The 19,719-nt window shown below is 41.2% G+C and overlaps 1 protein-coding gene across 1 annotated transcript in view; it reads right to left on the bottom strand.

The window, feature by feature from the left end:
- Nucleotides 1-19,719, bottom strand: part of coro7 (coronin 7) — a 97,782-nt gene that overhangs the window by 59,614 nt on the left and 18,449 nt on the right. The window contains exons 8-9 of the mRNA XM_080511386.1: nt 8,205-8,288; nt 7,799-7,881 (exon numbers count right to left, since the gene is read on the bottom strand). Of these exons, the coding sequence (XP_080367512.1) occupies nt 7,799-7,881; nt 8,205-8,288 (167 nt within the window). The remainder of the gene's footprint in view (nt 1-7,798; nt 7,882-8,204; nt 8,289-19,719) is intronic.

The following is a 19,719-nucleotide window of genomic DNA, read 5'->3' as shown; positions in this document are numbered from 1 at the left end:
GCAGGAAAGTCTGCAGTGGTTTCTTCAAGAGTACAGACCAAAGACCGACTGGTCCCCCCCGCCAATGCTCCTCCATCTTTTCTCTCCCTCTCTAACTTACTGTGCACAATAGTGAAGTTATTTTCTGGCCACCACCTCAACTCTCCCTATTACAGTCTGATGATTTTTTTTTTTTTTTTTAATCTGCTTCATCCAAGCGCACAGGCACACACACACCCGAGCACAAAAACAGAGGGGCCGCACAGGTGCAGAGCTGCTTTTGCTGTCTTAACATTTCCATAGAAACAAGTGAGGTTTGACAGACAGTGACGCCATTTGAATTCTTCCGCCTTGCTATATTCTTATTGCTGTCCACCTTCTACTGAGCAACTTGCATGCTTGTATAGCACACATAAAGACAAACGCCCATCATTTATGTATACACGAGACTATGCGAGGCTCTAAATTTACACACAATAAAGAGCCGGGATACACGTGCACGAGGAGAACGGCAGCTTGCCTCAGCACTTTTCCCATTAAACTAAGCGTGGCACATTACTGCTGCCTGACTGATGCGGACATGTTTCCACAGCGGGTGCAGACAAATAAGGTCCACATGAGAAGGGACATCAGCCAGGAGCACATGCGGCCCACCTGCCACCAACCAATCCTAGGGCCTCTTTAATAAAGAATTCCCTTCTGTTTGCTTGAGTTTCCTTTTCAGAGAGAAGACCTGCCAGTGAGGGGCTGCAGGTCGCTGGTTTCTATCATGGAAACACGATCATAAAAGAGAATACAATAAGCAGACAATCCACCTACCCTGCCTGCTCTCTCTATTAAACTATAGGAAAAGTGTGCTCACTCAGACCAATGTAAAAAGAAGAAAGGAGGAAAGTTGGGCCAGATTCACTGGAGTGCCAGATGTGGATGAGTGCTGCACAGATATTACACAGATCATTTACATGTGGGAAAAGACACCGGTTGAGATATTATGACTTCAGCTGTGGTAACACCATTGGCAGTCAAAACTGGCAGAAACTTTCCAGTGGTCGTTTGTTTTTTTGTTTTTTATTGTTGATTTAGTTTTGGACCAAAATCGAAAATCAGTGATCCAAAGATAAGAATGTACAAGGGTCAAGTTTGATCATTTAAATGTGGAATGTTTTTCAAGCAACATGCTTCAAAGTGTCGCTCTCATTGTGTTGAAAAGTAGAAAAGTGAAGAAAAAAAAACCTATGATAGCTCAGTAAAACATGAAAAACACTCCCTGAGGTGCCAGCAGCAATAACTTCAGACAGCTGTTGAGTAATTAAGCAAATGGTTGGATGATGGCTTGTGCTAGAAAAAAAAAAATCACAGAGGCAACACACGCACAGAAAACTAGAATATATGGAGAAAATCCATAAACACCAATACAGAACATCCAGAGTCCACTCAGCCTGATGTGTAACTGTGTAACAGCCCAAGAAGAATTTCATTTTACAGAAACAAAATATCCTACAGATAAGAGGTTAACAAATGTGGTAACTTTTGTTTAAATGAACACGACCATCCAAACTCATTGGGAAGTAATGAGAGGACATTTATGAAGCTTGGATTTGTGTTTGGCCTATTGAAAGTTAAGCATAAATTGTAAAGCAGAAAAAATGTTCCAATTTCCTCATCCCTTATATGACTTAAGTGTCATGAATTAAACTTGAAAATGTAAATATAGAGACTCGTTCCATTAAACAAACTCTTTTTTTTAAGACATTGTAGAGAAAAAACATGCCCTTGTCTTGTCTCTGTCATTCGGCTTGTATTTTAGCTTTTATTACTAGGGGAATGTATTTTATGATCTTATTTTATTACTCCAAAGGTCTAAAGAGAAAGTGCAATTTCAATTATCTGATATTATCTGATATATATATATATATATATATATATATATATTAAAGATTTAAGAGAGAAGGTTCATTTATTTGAATTCTCTCACATGTGTGCCTGTAACTAAAGAACTATATGTGCAACTCCTGCATATCTTTGTTCACCCGCCTTTTCTGTGCCTCACAGACGCCTCTGTGCATCTATTATTCTTTTCAAGATTATATGGTGCTTAGGAACATGTTGCCAATCTGCAGCAGTCCCAGAAGGTTTGGTGGAGAGTTGGCTGCAGGGTGGGCGTGAGCGGGGCACAAGGCGAAGGAAACCACGTACTAATGAGAAACACACGTCTCTACAGTGCTCGGATCGTTCTTGCTGCCACAGCAGAAGGAGGTGGCTGGCATCCAGGAGGTAACTGGCGTCCAGAAGCAAAGCATGAGTGAAAAACAGGAGCCCTGTGTCCTCGCTACGGTTCTTGATCCTTGTGGAAGGGGACAATCATGAGTCTTATAAAATGCAAGCATGCGTTGAAAAACAATTGAGATGGGGAAACAGAGGGAATTAAATTAGAGCACAGACTATTAAAGGCATGGTAGACAGATTTAACAAAGGCGTACAGGAAAGCGAACTGATGAAATGCAGATACTAGAAAGCCAGGAAAACCATATCAGAGCAATCTTGTGGTTACTGATGTATGGTTACTTCTAAGGCTCCACTTCAACCAAGACAATCTCTTAGAATTAACGGGGATTTCACTATCACTCCATCGCTGGCCAAGCACACCTTCCAACCACCTCTGTCTCTGGATACTGGCTGACTAACACCACAGAAGTGCTGGGGGGGGGGGGGGGGGGGGCAGTACAGAAATGACTTGAAGTAGTGTGAACCGCATTTGGAAGGGTGAAGATCCGCAAAGTTATTGTGTGCGCATTTTTGATAAAAGAAAAAAAATCTGAATAATTTTTCCAGATGTTGGGGGCAAGTGTGACTCTGCTGCTGGTTTTGTGAGGATGGAAAGAAGTCTCAAACTCCAAAGTGTGGTTCCAGGACCTGCCTCGAGTCATTTGTGTAATTCAAAGAACATTTTCAATGGCACAAAATGCCAGACAACTTCCACTGACCAGTGACCTTCTGCCTGGTCTGCAAAAAGTTATATGTAAGCACCTGTAAGCAAAAATCAAAAAACAAGTGAAGGTGAATGGAAAAAGAGGAAGGAAGGGAGCTGGAGGCGAGAGACTTTTTATTTTTCCTTCTGTGACGAGTTCACACAAAAGGGTCCTTCTGATCCCTGGAGTGCAGAGCGCATACCTGCGGGATGAAATCAAAACCCTCTGTGAATTATATTAAGTATCCCCTGCCAAACACTCCACATACTTCCATCTGCTTTTACCAGTTCTGAACAGCTCCATTAGTTTTACAAAAAAAAAAAAATGAAAACACTCAATTAGAATCCCAGACACCAGCACCTTGAAAACCCTGGCGTTCCCATTTCATCTGTGTAAGGTCGGGAGGAAAGCAATAAACAGGGATGTGAGAGGAACAAATAAGAAAAGACTAAAGGTCTCTGAGGTGGTCGGGTGAAGCTTAGGAGAGGATTCATTGAAGCAGGACAGCTGTAGTCTGACACGATAGTAAGCCAAGGAGTAATAGGTCATTTGTTTCTTTTGTTAATGACCAGGCATGAAAGGAGAACAGACAATCTATCCTAAGAGGTGTTATAGAGTAAAGGAAGGTTGAGATATCCATACGATCTTCCTCAAAACCCCAATAAAGTTCCCCAGGCGGTGATGGCTTTTAAAAATATGAGTGGATTTCAGTGCTCCCTCCTTCTCTACTTTTCATCCACATCTTCTGGTCAAACTCCTCCACTGAATCACAGGCTGAAACCCCAAATTACTAACAGATTCCAGACATCACGTTTCAACTGTCAAGAGCGTTGAGTTCAGGTCCTTTGACGGAGCGTGTGCGGTCACATCGTTGCTCCATACCATCCCCCACAGTCTTCCCGATGACGAGGTGCAACGTCTGAATTGCCGACATGACCCTGAGGATCACCTGAACATCGGAGCTGTTGCCTTGCCCTCCACCTTCAACACTAGTTCCAGAGCTGGATACAAACAACAGAGCTCTATTTTCCCTTAGAACATGAACTCGTCGAAAAGAGCAAGGTCAAACTATCGTTCAAACACTGAGTGTTTTTTTTTTTCTTCTTTTCTTTTCTTGGGGGGGGGGTCTGCTCTGGTTAGCAGTGCTGCAGCTGCACCTAATCCCCACAGGAAAGCCTTCATCTGGGACTGATTTGAGAGTGCCTGAGCTGGGGCGGGAGAAAGGGGAGACTGTTCTGTAAAAAGGCTGGTTCCCTTCTGGAGCACAGGCCTCCTCTCAATTTATCTGATTAAAGAGAGTTTGGCTCAATTACACCCAGTGACTAGATCCTGCTCTCAGACATGACCTGTGTACAAAAAAAAAACCCCAGACAAAAATAGATTGTCCGGTAAGGTGTAGTCATGCAGAGATCACACCTGGGGAAGTCCCATCCAAAACAAAGCCTGCAACCTGTGACGGGGTTTATGAAAACATAGAGGTCTGCTCTCCAGGGACAGGCTTATGTCACTTCCAATCAGACCGGCTGGATACTGGTGGGCACCAGGTCACAGTGATCTTTTTCAATCAGCTTCTATCCAGAAAAGAAGAGAGAGCAGTCCAAGTGTGCTATGATGAGACGTAACAGAGGATGAGTCCGTACATGTGTTCACGTCTATGTGAGGGAGGAAGACGGCAGAATATTGATAGTGACTCGGGACAATTACAGGGGCCTGAGCCAGATTTTTCTTTGTTTTGTCAGGCCGCATCTTGCACCAAGCGACCCTTGGAGGACTCGCTGTCAACTTCCTGACACGGTTGCAAGCAAATAATGAGGCCAACATCATCAAGAGTTTGTTCCGTCAATGTGGTGAATGTGTGTGTGTGTGTGTGTGTGTGTGTGTGTGTGTGTGTGTGTGTGTGTGTGTGTGTGTGTGTGTGTGTGTGTGTGTGTGTGTGTGTGTGTGTGTGTGTGTGTGTGTGTGTGTGTGTGTAGCTGCTGAATTAGGGAAGCATGGGTACTTATCACGTCGATTCATTCACTTACACGGCAAGCGAGTTGCAATCGCGCCGACTTGCAAAGTTCACTGATTGCAGCTGGCTTAGAGGCCCAAATAAAGTCATTATTATAATTTGGGTTTATACTTGGAAGGGTATGGGGGCGGGAGTACTAGACAGAGGTCCACACTGTTCTCTGGTGTCCAAATCTGCAGCCCGTATAGAAATCAGGCGTGCAGTAATAGCTACTTCTGCACCGTTCAAAACAGCCCTTTCAGCCTCAACACCCGCCATCCGTCACTTTTTCAGTCTCTATTTCAACCCCAACCAAAAGATAAACATTTCCCCTCCGTTATTCAGCGTCCAAATTATATTCCACCCACAACCCCATTTCACTGGCTCGTGATCCCGGGCCTCTTTATGTTGTGACACTCCAAAGAAAACAGTCCTACTGAATGTTGTGGACGAGCACGGCGAACTTGATGCGAGACAGCTCACTGCTCCAATTACACACCATGTTTACCACAGTCTTTTTAATTAGAAACAGGCATGAAAAAAAAAGAACACATTCATCCGTATGTGCACCTAAAGCCTAAAATGACAGGGAGGAAATGTCCCACTTCGGATGTTTGACTTTAAACTTCCCCCGCCGCTCATTTTTTGTGTTCGTTATTGTTGTGAGGTCAAACGTAGCAGGCACAGGCTGATGTGACAGTGAACTGAGACAAGAAGTATTAGAAAACCTACTCTGATAAAAAAGAAAAAAAAAATAGAAAAACTGGAGTCAAAGGGAATTTGAGGACAGGCCTGAACCTAAAAAGAACAGACTGAATAATGGCAAGGTCTTTGAATAAAAAAAATGACACGCACACATTTAGTAAATGGGAGCGAGCATGAGCGAATTGAAGCCAAAGCACAAGCCTTTATCCTCTACTTAAGTTATAAAACACAGACAGAAAAGAAAGATACAGTAGGAATGTTCAAACAGCCAAAAATAAACATTTTGACCTTACCCGTTACCTCGAAACAAACCAACCTATTGTTTTATCTCTAATTACTGATTGTAGACAACATTTATAGGGTTTTAAGCCTAATAAAGGGTTTAACCTATCCACTTAAGAACATATAAATGAAAAGAAAGTAATTACTGCATTTTCTCCTTAATCTCACTCCTGCAGAATTGCTTGTTTTTGACAAATTCATTGGCGAGATTAGCAAATAAGAGTGCAGCCTCAGCACACAGAATCTGCATCTTGAATCAAAATCCATTCATGGTTACGGTCAAAACTGCCCCGAGGAAAAGAAAAGTTTAAAACTCTATAACTGCAGATTTAGGCATCCACAGTTTTCTTTCACCGAAACAACACTATGCTTTGGAGAGAAAAACTGGCATTAAAAGGGTAAAGTCTTGTCTATCAGTTGATTGTGCATTGGCATGTGGAGGGGGATGTGGCCTTGTGACTGATAGTTTTCTGTCACACTATCTTAGCACACGAGAGCACAATGGAAGTGACTTAATACGAAACAGCCAACGCACTGCAGATGTTACACACCCTTGCAATTACGTCAGACGGAAAAATCTCTGTTTTAGATTAAGTCATATCTGAAGACAGGAAACCAAAGGGCTAGTCTCAAATTTAATGCTTAATGAAAATTACTTAATAAATCCAAGATGATCTGTTCTGGTACCAATTTATTAAAAAAAGGTTTGGAAAGAGTCAGTGTGGTAGCTGAGTGAAAAGGTAGCGGGCCTAAAAAGTTTGTTCCCAGATGAGCCGGGCAGCTCACGAGGAATCCTCGTACTGTTTGTATATTCTCTTCAAGTGGTGCTGCAATCACACAAACGAAATGGCGGCAACAGACTGTGAGTAAACTTTGACATTCCTGTCTGCAAAAAGAAACACCACGGAGACAAATCTTCCAGGAAAATCAACCAAGCATCCAAACAATCAAACCAACACTACTGTGTGTGGTTTTTAAAGCCTCTCACTTCCTAATGAAATTGTACAGATCTTTTCACACATTCTGCATGACGTTTCCTTTGAGGAGCAAACAATGGCATTTTGCAGCATCTTTAATTTTATGAAAGGTCTACTGACAAGATAAAAACCATTGACAGGTGCAGCAAATCGTCTTTATGTGATGAATAAGGAAGGGGACGTAAAGTGAGGGATTGGCATTGACTTGAGATCTCATTGTGTTACCTGCAGAAGATCTCAATCATTAAAAGAACAAGTAAATAACTAATAAAACACAGCATATTGGGCAAATTAATAAAGTCCACTCCTTTTTAGAACATATACATAAACAGTTGCAAACACCTGTGATGGACAGACAATGAGCCACTGCTGCCACAGCCATTTTGCTCATGTGTATCTTTACTGAAGTACTCTGTGAACCAACAGCTTGAATTTATCCTACAGTAATAACAACAATATAATAGATTTACTTCATCCAGCCCACTACACTGCATGACCTAACCAAGACCGGCCAGCTCCAGTTTGGAATTGAGTTGGCGCTCCAACCTGTTTATAATCGTCATATAATGCATGAACTGGATCCAACAAAGGAATCTTCACTCCCACCCCCTCTGTTCACTTTCTTCCTCCATCCTTTCATGCCTCTCCTCCCTGGAGCACGGCCACGCTCCTGCTATTCTCCAGTCCTCGGCAGCCGTGTTTGGAAAAATAAACCCAAGCCACTGGAGAAATGACAAGGAGCCAGCCGAGGAGAGAGACGTGTCAGCGTAGCTACTGCTGCCTCCTGCCCCTTTGCAGCGGCTTTGGATGGAGGAACGACTCACACACATCACTTCTGTAACTCTCACTGTTTGAACGGGGTAACTTTCATGACTGTGCAAGTCATTTCTACTCACCCACTGGAGGTGCTGAGTGACAGCGAGCTGACTGAGGAGCTCAATTTCCTGCTGTCCCAAAGCTTCACCTCACGACTACGCATCTGCAATGAAACAAAACGAGAACAATTTCATCTTTGCTTCAACCTCACATTATGAGCCAAACTTGCTATTTTGAAGGCACTCCACAGTCAATGCTTTGATTTTATAGCTCGCTAATGAAATCATATCAGTCAACTACTAAACAATAAATGCAGGTAATATGTTAAACATTCTCAGGAGAAATAAATCAAGAAAAAAAATGTTTCCAAACATAACTTTCAGAACGAGAGGTGACTATGCCAAAGAAAAGTATTGTTGCCAAAAACAAAAAAATAATGGTGTGTGGGTTATGATGTCATTTTTGTATAGGAAGAAGTTCTCTCACCATATCAAAGCCTGTGGTCACTAAAAATTCATCTTTGGTCCACAGCACACGTGAGTCCTTGTTGTTCTGAAGACTCTTGGCACTCTACAAGAGAAATAAAGCAAAATAACAAGAAAGCATCAACATTAAAGTATTTAAACACATCTTGCTGATTTCCTGACAGTGACTTCAGTGCCTGGAGTAAACTTGAAAATCCACTTCACCATAATGAGCTGAGTGATGAGTGACAGATTTGCAGGAAAGAGACACACAGACAGTATTTCTGTGGCTTAACAGAACAGGACTTGTCCCATGAAAGGAGTTCGTGTTATTGTTGATGTGATAAGAAGAGGTGAGTTCTGCAGCTTAGTCTACCAAACACTGTTTGTATGGTGCGGAGACTTTGCTACAGTCTCCATAGAGAATATGTGTTAAAACAGCACGTGCAGGCGAGGACTGAGGGGTGGTCTCATAATACAAGTGAAACATGCTGTCAAAGCTAAAATTCTAAAAACAACCAGGAGCACTGAGATGAGAGGAACGGGTGTCTTTGAAAAGAAAACATTACAAGGAGTGAGAAGCAAATGGAAAGGATCTTGAAATCATGTAGGATTTTGTATGCATTGTAATCGGTGAAAAACTTTTATACAGTATGTACCGTAATTATGAACAAAAAAGGAGAAGAATGGGTACTGAAATCCTTCAAAATGCAGTTGTTAAGTCAACAAGGATTTAAATCGCCTAGAATCCTGCTGTTTAGAGCTTATCTGATTTACAGGTAATACTTTGAATGCCTTACACTCACAGTTGGTCTGGGAGCACTGTGGTATCTCTGCGACAACACGAGAGATACACTAAGTTTTCCCACAAGACACTGGGGTTTACAGTGAGGTTTCCATGGCAAAGGAGCTGTCAGCCTCTGGACCGGCTGTGAGCATCTCTTTTATGGTCACCCTGAGGACTTTCCTGTGTGTGGGGCTTTATTTATTTATTTAAGCAACCCTACAGCCATTTTTGTGTGTAATTGTTTGATTTTCACAGTTGAGAAACCATTCAAACAAAGAATTTAAGCGGCCATGTTGCACCACATGAACACACGAGAGGTTGGACTATAACAAGGTATTGTGCAACCCCTACTAACACAAATATGTCTGAGTCAACAGGCGAATAGGGACAAATAGGGGGTAAACAGAGCGATTAAAACCAGTTAAGACCAATTTTGCTCAATTGTGCTGGGACAGAAAGACACATGTGGGCCCTATCAAGACTAACTTCTCCCCTGTATCATTTTATAACCAAGTCACACTTGCTGTCCTTCTAAGCTTGATGGTATAATAATTCACTAAGCAGATTGTCTAGAAATGTCTCGCGTGTGTTTTACTGCTGCTTGTTCCAACCAACTCCTCTCCAGGTGAGATTTACTTTAATATATATGGAATTTAAATGAAAAATCAGATGTCCATTTGGTCCGGCACACATTTCTTCTTGAGGAGAGAGGAAAACAGAAAAGATTGGTCATACTTTCCAGTCGAACTGCTGTTTGTTTCATTTATTTCAGTGAAATGGAATTGTTAAACGTTTCCTCCCTTACCCATAGGGATCCTTCAACTGTGTCTTATCTTGTTGAGTAGACAGACTCTGGTTTTTGGATGATTATGTCTTCAAATCAGTGGCCCATTTTCTAGCTGTCAATACCCTTGCATGTTGGGACAACAAGTAACCAACTAGCAACTTATTCGGCTGGAATATGTAAATATAACCAGCATCTTTATAGACATAACTAACGAGTTCCGCTTTTTTAAGAATTTAAGTAACAAAAAAACAAAGCGCTACTCATTATGTCCAATATTGAACATGAATGTAAAGTTATAATTACAACTCAGAACCTCTCTCAAATCCAAAACTGTAATTTTGCTATTTCTGTCTCTACAGGAATTAAATAAACTATTCCATTTACATTTCCGTCCTTTAGAGTCTTTATAGTCTGAGCCAGGCCTGATTTCCACTTGACTCCTTTTACCGGCCTTCTCGATTTGCATTGACTGTAAAAAGCTCAGAAAAAAAAAGATGATAGAGACATAAATCGTCCCTGCTCACTGTGGGTTGAATGTAAAGCAATTTTACCACTTAAAATATTCGACTTTTCCACTTAATGTAAACCTTAAGCCAAAACTCCTGTGCTGGAATGTTCCCAAAAAACTATAAATCATCTGCAGTAAGTTGTATGCAGGCATGTAGGCCACAGCGGTGTTTCAAACCAAATTTATTGTTTTGAGCTCTGAAGCAACTTGACATTGCTACAAATGCACAAGCTTACATCAAACGGGCACTCTCCCTACTGCCTCCCTCTCTCTCTCTCTGGGATGATGTGTTTTTGTTCATATCAGCATTTCATCTGACACAATATGTATGTTGCACAGATGTTTTCAGGCTCCCGATTTACTCCCAAATAGCTCTATTCACTAAGAGGGTTTACAAAACACTCGGCTGACCACGTTCCAGCACGTTACCAAAGCAACATCAGCAACGCGCTGACAGAGTTGATAATAAGTCCTGGATTTAATAAACACTTAAGCTGTAGCCGGGGATCATCCTTCAGCCTGCAGTCGGCTGCTATGCCTCATGCAGGTAACTGAGCCCATATTTGCCTTGATAACTCTGTGAAAGTGAGTCGGTTGAAAAATACCCCAGATGTGCGAGGACGGTCCAGAGTAAACTCAGGCCGACAAAAAAAAAGCAATAGATCAGGAAACAGCAAAGGAATGAAGCTGGAGGTATAAACATACGCAACGAGAATTCATTGCCAATGAGCTGTTCATCACCGGCTCCGCTGGCTGATTTCCTTCCAGGGGCATGACAATTGCGTGGTATTCTGACCAAACTAGGAGCAAGTCTCGGAGACACAACACTGGTGCTGCTTCTAGAAGCCATGTGTGTTGTGTGATTCAAATACAACAGGAGGAGCAAAAAAAAAAAAAAAAAAACGGATTATGTTCCAATTGCTTGCATGAGTTATCAGCGTTTTTCAGTATCATCATTTTTCAGGTGTCATGTGTTCAGGTACACCAACACGAAGTATTCCATAGTAACAGACTGACACTGCTCACATTTTACTGTCCACAAATGAACTTGTGCCGATGTATTGTCATTTAAAATGTGTGTTCAGCATTCTCATTAAGCAAAATGGCTTGTGTGTTTGTGTGTGTGTATATATAAGGAGACAGGAATATAGATCCTGCAACCTATATTCCTGTCTCCAAAATACAGCAAACTGTTTTATGCTTGTAGCAAAAAAGTGACCTCATTATTCACGCTTTTCTGATTTTCAACAGTGTTGAACCAAGATACAAGCATACCTCAAACACACATTGAAAGAACTAATATGGCCCTGAGAAGTTGACAGCTGATAGTTACAGCAGGCAGTTTCTTTAAACCAGTCATTGTCCATTATTCTCAGAGTCTTTTCGGCTATAAAAGAATAAGAAATGCACAAATCCAATTGTGAAATCAGCTTAAAACCAAATTATTGTTATTAATTGCATTCATGTTCTATGATAGCCTACTGCCAAACTACAATGATTAAAATTATCATTAAGAACTAAAAGTCCATCCAGGGTTAATGAGAATATGATTGGTTTAGTCTTAAAATGACTTTCACCACATAAGGTGCAATCCATCCATAACTTCCTGTGTCGAAATGTAGTTTGGACTTATTGTGAGTGAATTAATATGTTTAAAAGAAATTATAAGCTTGAGATGTTTTCCTTTTGCTTAAACTGGGCATAACAGTCCAATCCCTTTCTTCTCATAAGGCTAGTCTGTAAAAAGGACATATATATATATATATATATATATACAAATACAAAAAATATCACCTTCTGGCGAACTGACTTTCAAGCTGAAAATGTAATTTTGCCATTACAACATCCCTCAGACCTTCACTACAAAACCTGATCCAACCAGACAAGGCCAATAAACGGACCTAAAGTCTCTGAGCAGACAGTCGCACTTGCTCCGTGGTTCACACCCCCATGATGTCATTATTCACCCGGATACGGCGGCGCGTGCAGCTTTGAACCTTTTGATGAAGATGTCATCGGGAATTTGTGGCTAAATCCACCGACATACAGTATAGGATTAGCGCCATGTGCGGGACCTCTGGTCACGTTTCCCCCAATAAACAGTGTTTGAACTTAAGGAAAGCAAAATACAGCCGTCGGAGAGCCGCGCTACTGCTGAAACCCCGGGGCAGCCAGAGGACACAACATCTGGACCTTGTGAATGTGTATATAAATGTTGCCAAAGAGTATCTCTCCTCAGCGGTCGTAAATTTAACTGAAATCCCATTCACCTCGAGCCCCCCCCCCCCCCCGCTCCCTCCGTACAGCTAAACCCTACCGACATGCTACAAATCGATCATGATGGACATGAAAACCAGGAGAGAAAAAGAGAAAAGGACAGAGGGAAGGAGAAGAAAAAAAAAAGACAAATGTTTTTCTTAGCTGCCGAACAAAGGATCCGAAGAGAGGAGAGCTGAGGAAGTGCAGGGAATCAGTTACACCTGCTTGAATGACAGACTCGTATATGAAGTGAAGGAACTGGAGGAAATTACATCTTAGGTGGGAAAAGAATATCATCACCACAGGTGTCAGCATGAGCATGTCATGGAATACTTTTAAGCTATGAATTAAGCGCGTTTGAATACGATGAGGAGAAAATGCTCAGTAAAAAAGAAAAAGATATTAATGGCTATGATAATATAAATCAAGCACAGGGTTTACACAATGCTTAGATTGCAGACAAAGATGTAAAAACAGGAAACTGCCAGCAAGCAGTCTAGCCAATGATTGTTTTATGGGTCTATTAAAAATCCTCACTCAATATAAACAAATTAGGATGAGTCCGTTTCTTTCTATCCTCCTCCCGCAGCCGTTTGACTTCTGAACTTGAGCAGACGGCGTGCACATCTGTGTCACTCACAGAGCCTGTTGACTCACCCACCAGGACTAATATCAGGTGTCACCGTGCACATATGGGAACTATCACAATCTCTGTATCTTTATCTCTTTCGCCGGCTCGCTTTCTGGCCTTCATTCTCTTCGTCCTGTGTTTCAGCTCAATGGGGGGGGGGTGTTTTTAACAATGAGTACGCTTCATGAGCGCTTCAAGATGGAGTATTTGTTTTCACAACTTCATTTACTCATAGAATACTGTGGTGAGATCTCTCAGTCAGATAATGTCTGTTTTTTATTGTTCAAATATGCTTGTGACTCCAATTCCAGAATACGATTTCTACAAGTTATTGTTGAATTATTTCAGAATTTAATGAAAATGCCATCTGATATTTCACAGTTTGGAAAAGAATGGAAAAAAATGGATGGAAAAGCCACAACTTCCTTTGTTTGTTCCAAAATTAAAACTCTCAGGGAAGTTCAACGTTTTGGTGAACATTTAACTGAAAACCTAAACTCGACGTTGGAAACGGTAACTAAATGTTACTGGCAACATCTTTGTTGCACACTCATTTCCTTGTCACTCCTCATTAGTCTTTCATATTCACCAAACCCTTGAAAAGGCATGCAAAGCCCGCCCTGACAACACTGCATCCCAAAGCCCCGGCAGCAGAGACTCGTTTCCTCAACCTGTTCTTCATTTTCCCCTCCCACCATGCCTCCACTCTCCCCAAAGCTACATCATTCTTTTCTCTAATTTCACCTCCTCTAATCAATAACCCTGCAGTGAAGCTTTCATCAGCCCCTGAAACAGACTCCGTCTCTGCCTTTTCATCTATGGCTGATCACTCTTCTCACCAATTACGAGGTTTTCTTCATCCTGTGCCGTGTTCATGGCCCATTTAGGTTGTGATTCTCAGTCAGGATTCACTGCTTTCACTGCAACTGACTCAACAGACATTTCTACAGCATATGGGGAGTGTGAAGAGAGAAAAGAGCAGGTTGGAAGGTGAAAACCAAGCCAGATACTTCATGCTTTGGTTTCCTTTGCTGCCTACTGCTACTTTTTCTCCATTAATTGGAAACATATTACATTTCGTTCATTTCTCAGAAAAGTCCAGAAGCCGCAAACCCCACTTCTCTTATGTTTCCATACTTCTCTTTCCCTCCGCTCCCTTCTCCCTTCCTGAAGATGAAAATGAATGTGCAAGGTCAGGAGTTGGACATGGAGGGTAATCAAAGGGAATGACAACACAGATTCAAGCCTCTGGTGCAGCTGTATAAGCAGGGATCTAAGGAATGGCCCTTCTGCCATACATCGTGTTAAATAAGTACAAAATTAAAACGTATTTCACTTGCAAGACTATATTCACTCCAAAAATCTCAAAATCATTGACCCCCCCGGCACATTGGAATGCTATTGAAGTTGATTTGGCACAAAATAAATCGCTCATGCTCGTGTTTATAGGTTGAAATCAAGATCTACATTAGATAAAATGTATATATGCACACCATAATAGTAATATATTCTGTATATATGAACTGCTAGGGTTAGGTGCAGTGCAAAATAACATTGATAAGTAATGTTTTAGATTACATTTCCAGCTCGGTAACGCTTTGATTGACTCACCGAACCGACTGTTACTATCATCATCCTATCTGCTTCGCTCGCAGCCATTCTTTCCCATGTCTCGTTTCCTTTGTGTCAGCAAATGAAAAGCACTGCGGAGCAAAAACTAACGGAGATACGAGCCAATGGGACAATGAGCGCAGTTCTGAGGCCAGGTCTCCTCTTCAGACACCACGCAAGATCTGAAGTCCCCCGGGGAAGGTCTACAGACTGGACCGTTCCCCAGTTAAATATAGTATCCTGCGAAAATGGAATATCCAGACAGCTTTTCTGTGGGCCAGTTGTTTTGACTTTTTCTTATCCATTTCTTTTTTTAAAGCCTTGATGGGAATAAAGGCAAGGATCTTAAGGTATGACACATAGATGGCTGAAAAATAGGAAATGAATAATAAAGAGAAAGGAAACATTGCACTGCTTGACAGGACACATCAGTCTTTTCAGGATCAGGGGGGAATTTTCTCCATTTCATCCCACACACTCAACACATACTACATGCGTATCATATATTCAGGATGTCGTTTTAAGGCAGCAGGTGGCAATGCTGTCATGTAAGCATAAATTTTGCACAGTAAAAAAAAATGAAATCACAACAGATCAGGTTGCAGCAAAGCCAATGTATTATTAGAAAAGCACCAATCTGTCTTCATTTCAGAAGCTGAAACCAGAAGACTTTGGGAAAGTTTTTTGTCTTTAGAGTAGCTTTGGAGAGGTTGCATATCTAAATCTAACTCTACACACACTGGTCAACAATTGTCTTCTTTAATATCTACATGTCTGAATGAGAGTACAAGAAGCTTATTCAGTGAGTGCATAATAAGAAGCTTCTATGAAACTGATCACCACTAACTGTCTGTCTGCCACGAAGATGTCGCCGTCTATCTTAGGAGAGCTGGAAAAAGTTTGGCTCATGGAACGATTCCACCCCATGAAAAAACATAAATGAGAGGGAACAAGATACCAGTTCCCATTTGGACATTTGAAGTAGAGACGAAAGGGAGACAATATAGAAATATATAGAAAGAGGGTGAAGAGAGCAACAGAAGAAGATAATCTAAGAATTCAATGTGGAGTAATTCCATGATCAAACAAATCAATTTCTACTCCCTCATCAGCATTTAAGACATTTTCAGACCTGTTGAAAAAGAACATTTTCTTTATGACCATGTTTTAATTTTCTACTGTGCTTATCTGCATATATAAACTATTCTGTATCAAAGTATCGTCAGGATACTGGAATTGAATGTGAGATATTGCTGAATACCTTTTTTCATTCAAAAATACATGATTCCTCTTTCCATGCAATTCCGTCATGGTTTATTGTTGTAACCATAATTGCAAAGATCCTATATTTTAATCAAAATGCTAGCTCAGTTTCTCATTTTTTTGTTGTTGTCTGTTTTCTACTTTTGTCGCACCTTCTTTCCCCTAACCCCAAGCAGGACAGCAGAAGGTCACCTCTGAGTCTGGTTCTGCAGGTTTCATCCTGTTAAAAAGAAGTATTTCCCTTTCCACCATCATCTGTGCTTGCGCAAGTGGAATTGTTGGGTTTTCCTCTGTAAAAATGCCTTGAGATGACTGTTGGCATTATATAAATAAAGTTGAATTGACTTAAATTAGGAGATGCACGTTCTCTTAATAATCCAGCAAGTACTCACACAGACCAAGCAATGACTTTTATATAAAACAGTTGTACTTATTCTGAATAACTGCAGAAAATGAAAGACCATCTGTCAAAACAAAACTGATATATCTGACTTAAACATACAATCAAAACATCAAGAAACAAGGAAAATTTAATTATCGGGGTAAAAATGGCCTTGCGGGAAGCAAATGATCCTCAAATACTGCGGTGCATATTTTTGGCAAAGTCATAAATGCATCAACATCTCATCAGACGTTTTACAAAGCTTTAATTGCTTTTCAAAGTTGGGCCTTGCATATAGTAAATGTCACTCGCATTGTGATTTTTGGTCTCAGCAACCTGAATGAGTCTCACTGTTGATCTAAGTGAAACACTGAAGTTGGAGACTGACTGATTACTGAGATGTAGTGTTAATTTGGCTCTGAAGCTACGGCCAGAGATCGAGCCAACAGTGCCGGTTTGGTCTGTGGTCACTCATTTCTGGGACCTGGAAGACAACGGATTGGACCCAATTGTACCACATTGCAGGCAGAGAGGCACCAGTGGCACCGTGCCGGTTGGCGGGAGTCCGTCTTTCAGAGAAACTAACCAAGGTTACAGTGGTTGGTCTTGGATGACACTGGCGTACAGTTAGCCGGTTCTGGGAACTAAACATGATTAATGAGACCATTAAATTCCCTGAATTTGGTCTAAAGTCCAAAAGAAGCATGAGCCAGCCGGAGGAGATTTCAAGCGCATGTCTGGTGATCTCCGGGGTTTTTTCATGGTTATTGTGGTCCGGTTTCAAGCAATGAATATTCTGGAGATACATTTAGTGGCTTGTTGGTCCTTCACATCCAAGCAGAAATCCATGAAGCAGGACAGGACACTAATGACAGAGTGAGAAACGACACTGACGAGAACAGGAACTCCTCACACCTACGACTGATGAGAACCCCCATGCTGGATCTGATCCACAAAAAGAGATGATTCAGTGATGAAGGTATGGAGGGGGCTCTTTGGAGAGAGGGCGTGCAGCTTGACCCAGCCCTCCAGGGTCTGCTGTCATTTATAGCTGTGACAGATAGAGTTGGCTGGCCTTCCTCCCAGCCTAAAACCACATCATAGAGGCTTCTCGTCTTCAAAGTATCCAAACGCATCTGTGCAGAAGCAGGAGTAAGATTCAGCTGGGAGGCACATCTGGGCATTTTCATGCCCAAGTCACTTTTGAGTAAATCCCTCCCCCGAAAGAAATTCTTATTTTCTGTAATTTTTCTGCGATAATTAAAATGTGAATTTCATCATTTCCTGTATCATTTTCAATAAACTGCGTAATTTTTCATGTTAAAGAATGACTAAACAAGGAATGGAAATAATCAATGTATTATAATTACACCAGCAGGTGTTTGCCTGAAGGGACAATGAGCTGAGGACTACATGCTGCTAAGGATACTTTTATCTTTTCAACACTGGATTGTATTTCACATGTCCCGACGCCTGCAGACTGCATGTTGACCAGCCGAGAGACGGCTTGATTAATTACTTCATCTTCAATATGCTAACAAACGACGCAATCTGGAGCCTTCGCTTGTGTAGCGCCTTCGAGGATTCCCACATGGCGTGCTCTTTTAACCCTAACTTCACCCCAGCACTCGACTCGACAACTCGAGGAGAGCGTCCATGTAGCTGTAGCATGTAACCACAAATTACAGCAGAACCCGTTGTCTTAAGGCGTCCAATTAGTAAAAGATGATCCAAGTCGGCTTTTGTTGGAAAAGGGTATTGTATTTGAAAGACATGTGGGAGCCAGATTTCAGGGCCTCTTACACTCAACAAGTTCCCCCATTGAGAACGTGTAATGTTATAAAAACGAAGCTCTTTTTTTTTTTCCGACCTCAGAGAAGAAAAACATTCAGCAGACATGCAGGTATGTACACCTGTGTCCCATTCTCATAGCGGTGGAGCTTTCCTACAAAGGTAGTCTATAGGAGACACAGCATGAAGGCATTCTTGGCACAACCTCACAGTTTTTGTGTTCAACAGCATTCGGGATCGTTTTGAACAAAGAAACATAATCACGCTGCCCCAACAGTATTACGTCGGCTCCAAACACACCCTACTCCTTTAAAACACGCATAAACTACAACATTGAGTCACGAGGAATGACATTACGGTGAGTTCATTTACAGTTTATTGCCAATTAATTCAGATGATACTATATGAATAACTATTACAAGGAATATTACACAATCCTCCATAACTTATGCCAACACAATGTGTCTTTTGGATGCTGACAAAAATCTGTTGTCTTTGATTTCCTGTGTTATGTTGTCAATTATATAATCACACTTTGTAATTCTATAATCACAAAGAAAATGTTTCCCAACATTATAATCATTAAATACATTTTGGAGAACTGCTTTATGGTATTTGACTGCTTCAATGCACGAGAAGAAAGATGTAAAACTAAATAGTTTTTTGGAGAGTTTGTCGAACAAATATCAGTTTTGATACATCTAAAAAGTGTCTGAAATGAATAAAGTTCCGACCAGGTCTTTCGAGCGTAGAAATGCCATTGTAAACTCCGTACAACATACAAAATTAAATGTGATCTTATCACCATCAAAAATCGAGTATGGACAAACATGTTATGTTGAAACTAATATCACACATCTGAAGATTACACCATGTCTTACGACCTGATCATATTTTCTCCAACACTGCAGGCCAGGGGCTCACCAACACTACTGGCATAGGGTCAATCCAGTCTGATAGAAGTTTTCACATAACAATATTTCCACATTTGAGTTGATTACACATTTTCCATGTCGTTGGTGATGTAAAATGAGCCATGCATTTCGCATGCAGACAGCTAAGTGCACCCACAAAACTACACACTTAAAATTGAGTACCAATTATGGAAACACACAGGGTAGAAAAATATCAAGAAGAAAACAATGCACCCTCTGCGGTTTTTGTTGTAAAGGCACGGACGTTTGGCTTTTTTTTTCATGTAATACCTCGAGGAGCACAAGAATTTAGTCGGGCTTAAACAAAACCCAGAAAAGAGAGAGAGATTACACCAGCAATGTGGAGTAATATCAATGATGATTCATGTTTTCTATTAGGATAGACAACCTTCTGAAGACAAGTGTCGTCACTGAGCACTAAAATCGTTCAACAAGTAACAATCATCCCTCATCGTTCTACTTCTCATTAGTAGTCATCGCTAATCATCATCCATTTGTTGGAGCTGCAGGTGTGAAGCACATGTGAGTGCTGGGCCTTAATTACTCCGGAAATAAAGAGTCCAGAAGCAGCCAACGTGCTGAT

The sequence above is a fragment of the Blennius ocellaris genome (assembly GCF_963422515.1).
Source record: "Blennius ocellaris genome assembly, chromosome: 16".
Classification (NCBI taxonomy): Eukaryota; Metazoa; Chordata; class Actinopteri; order Blenniiformes; family Blenniidae; genus Blennius; species Blennius ocellaris.
The sequence above is the reverse complement of the archived record's forward strand: the minus strand, read 5'-3'. Positions and strand labels throughout refer to the sequence as shown.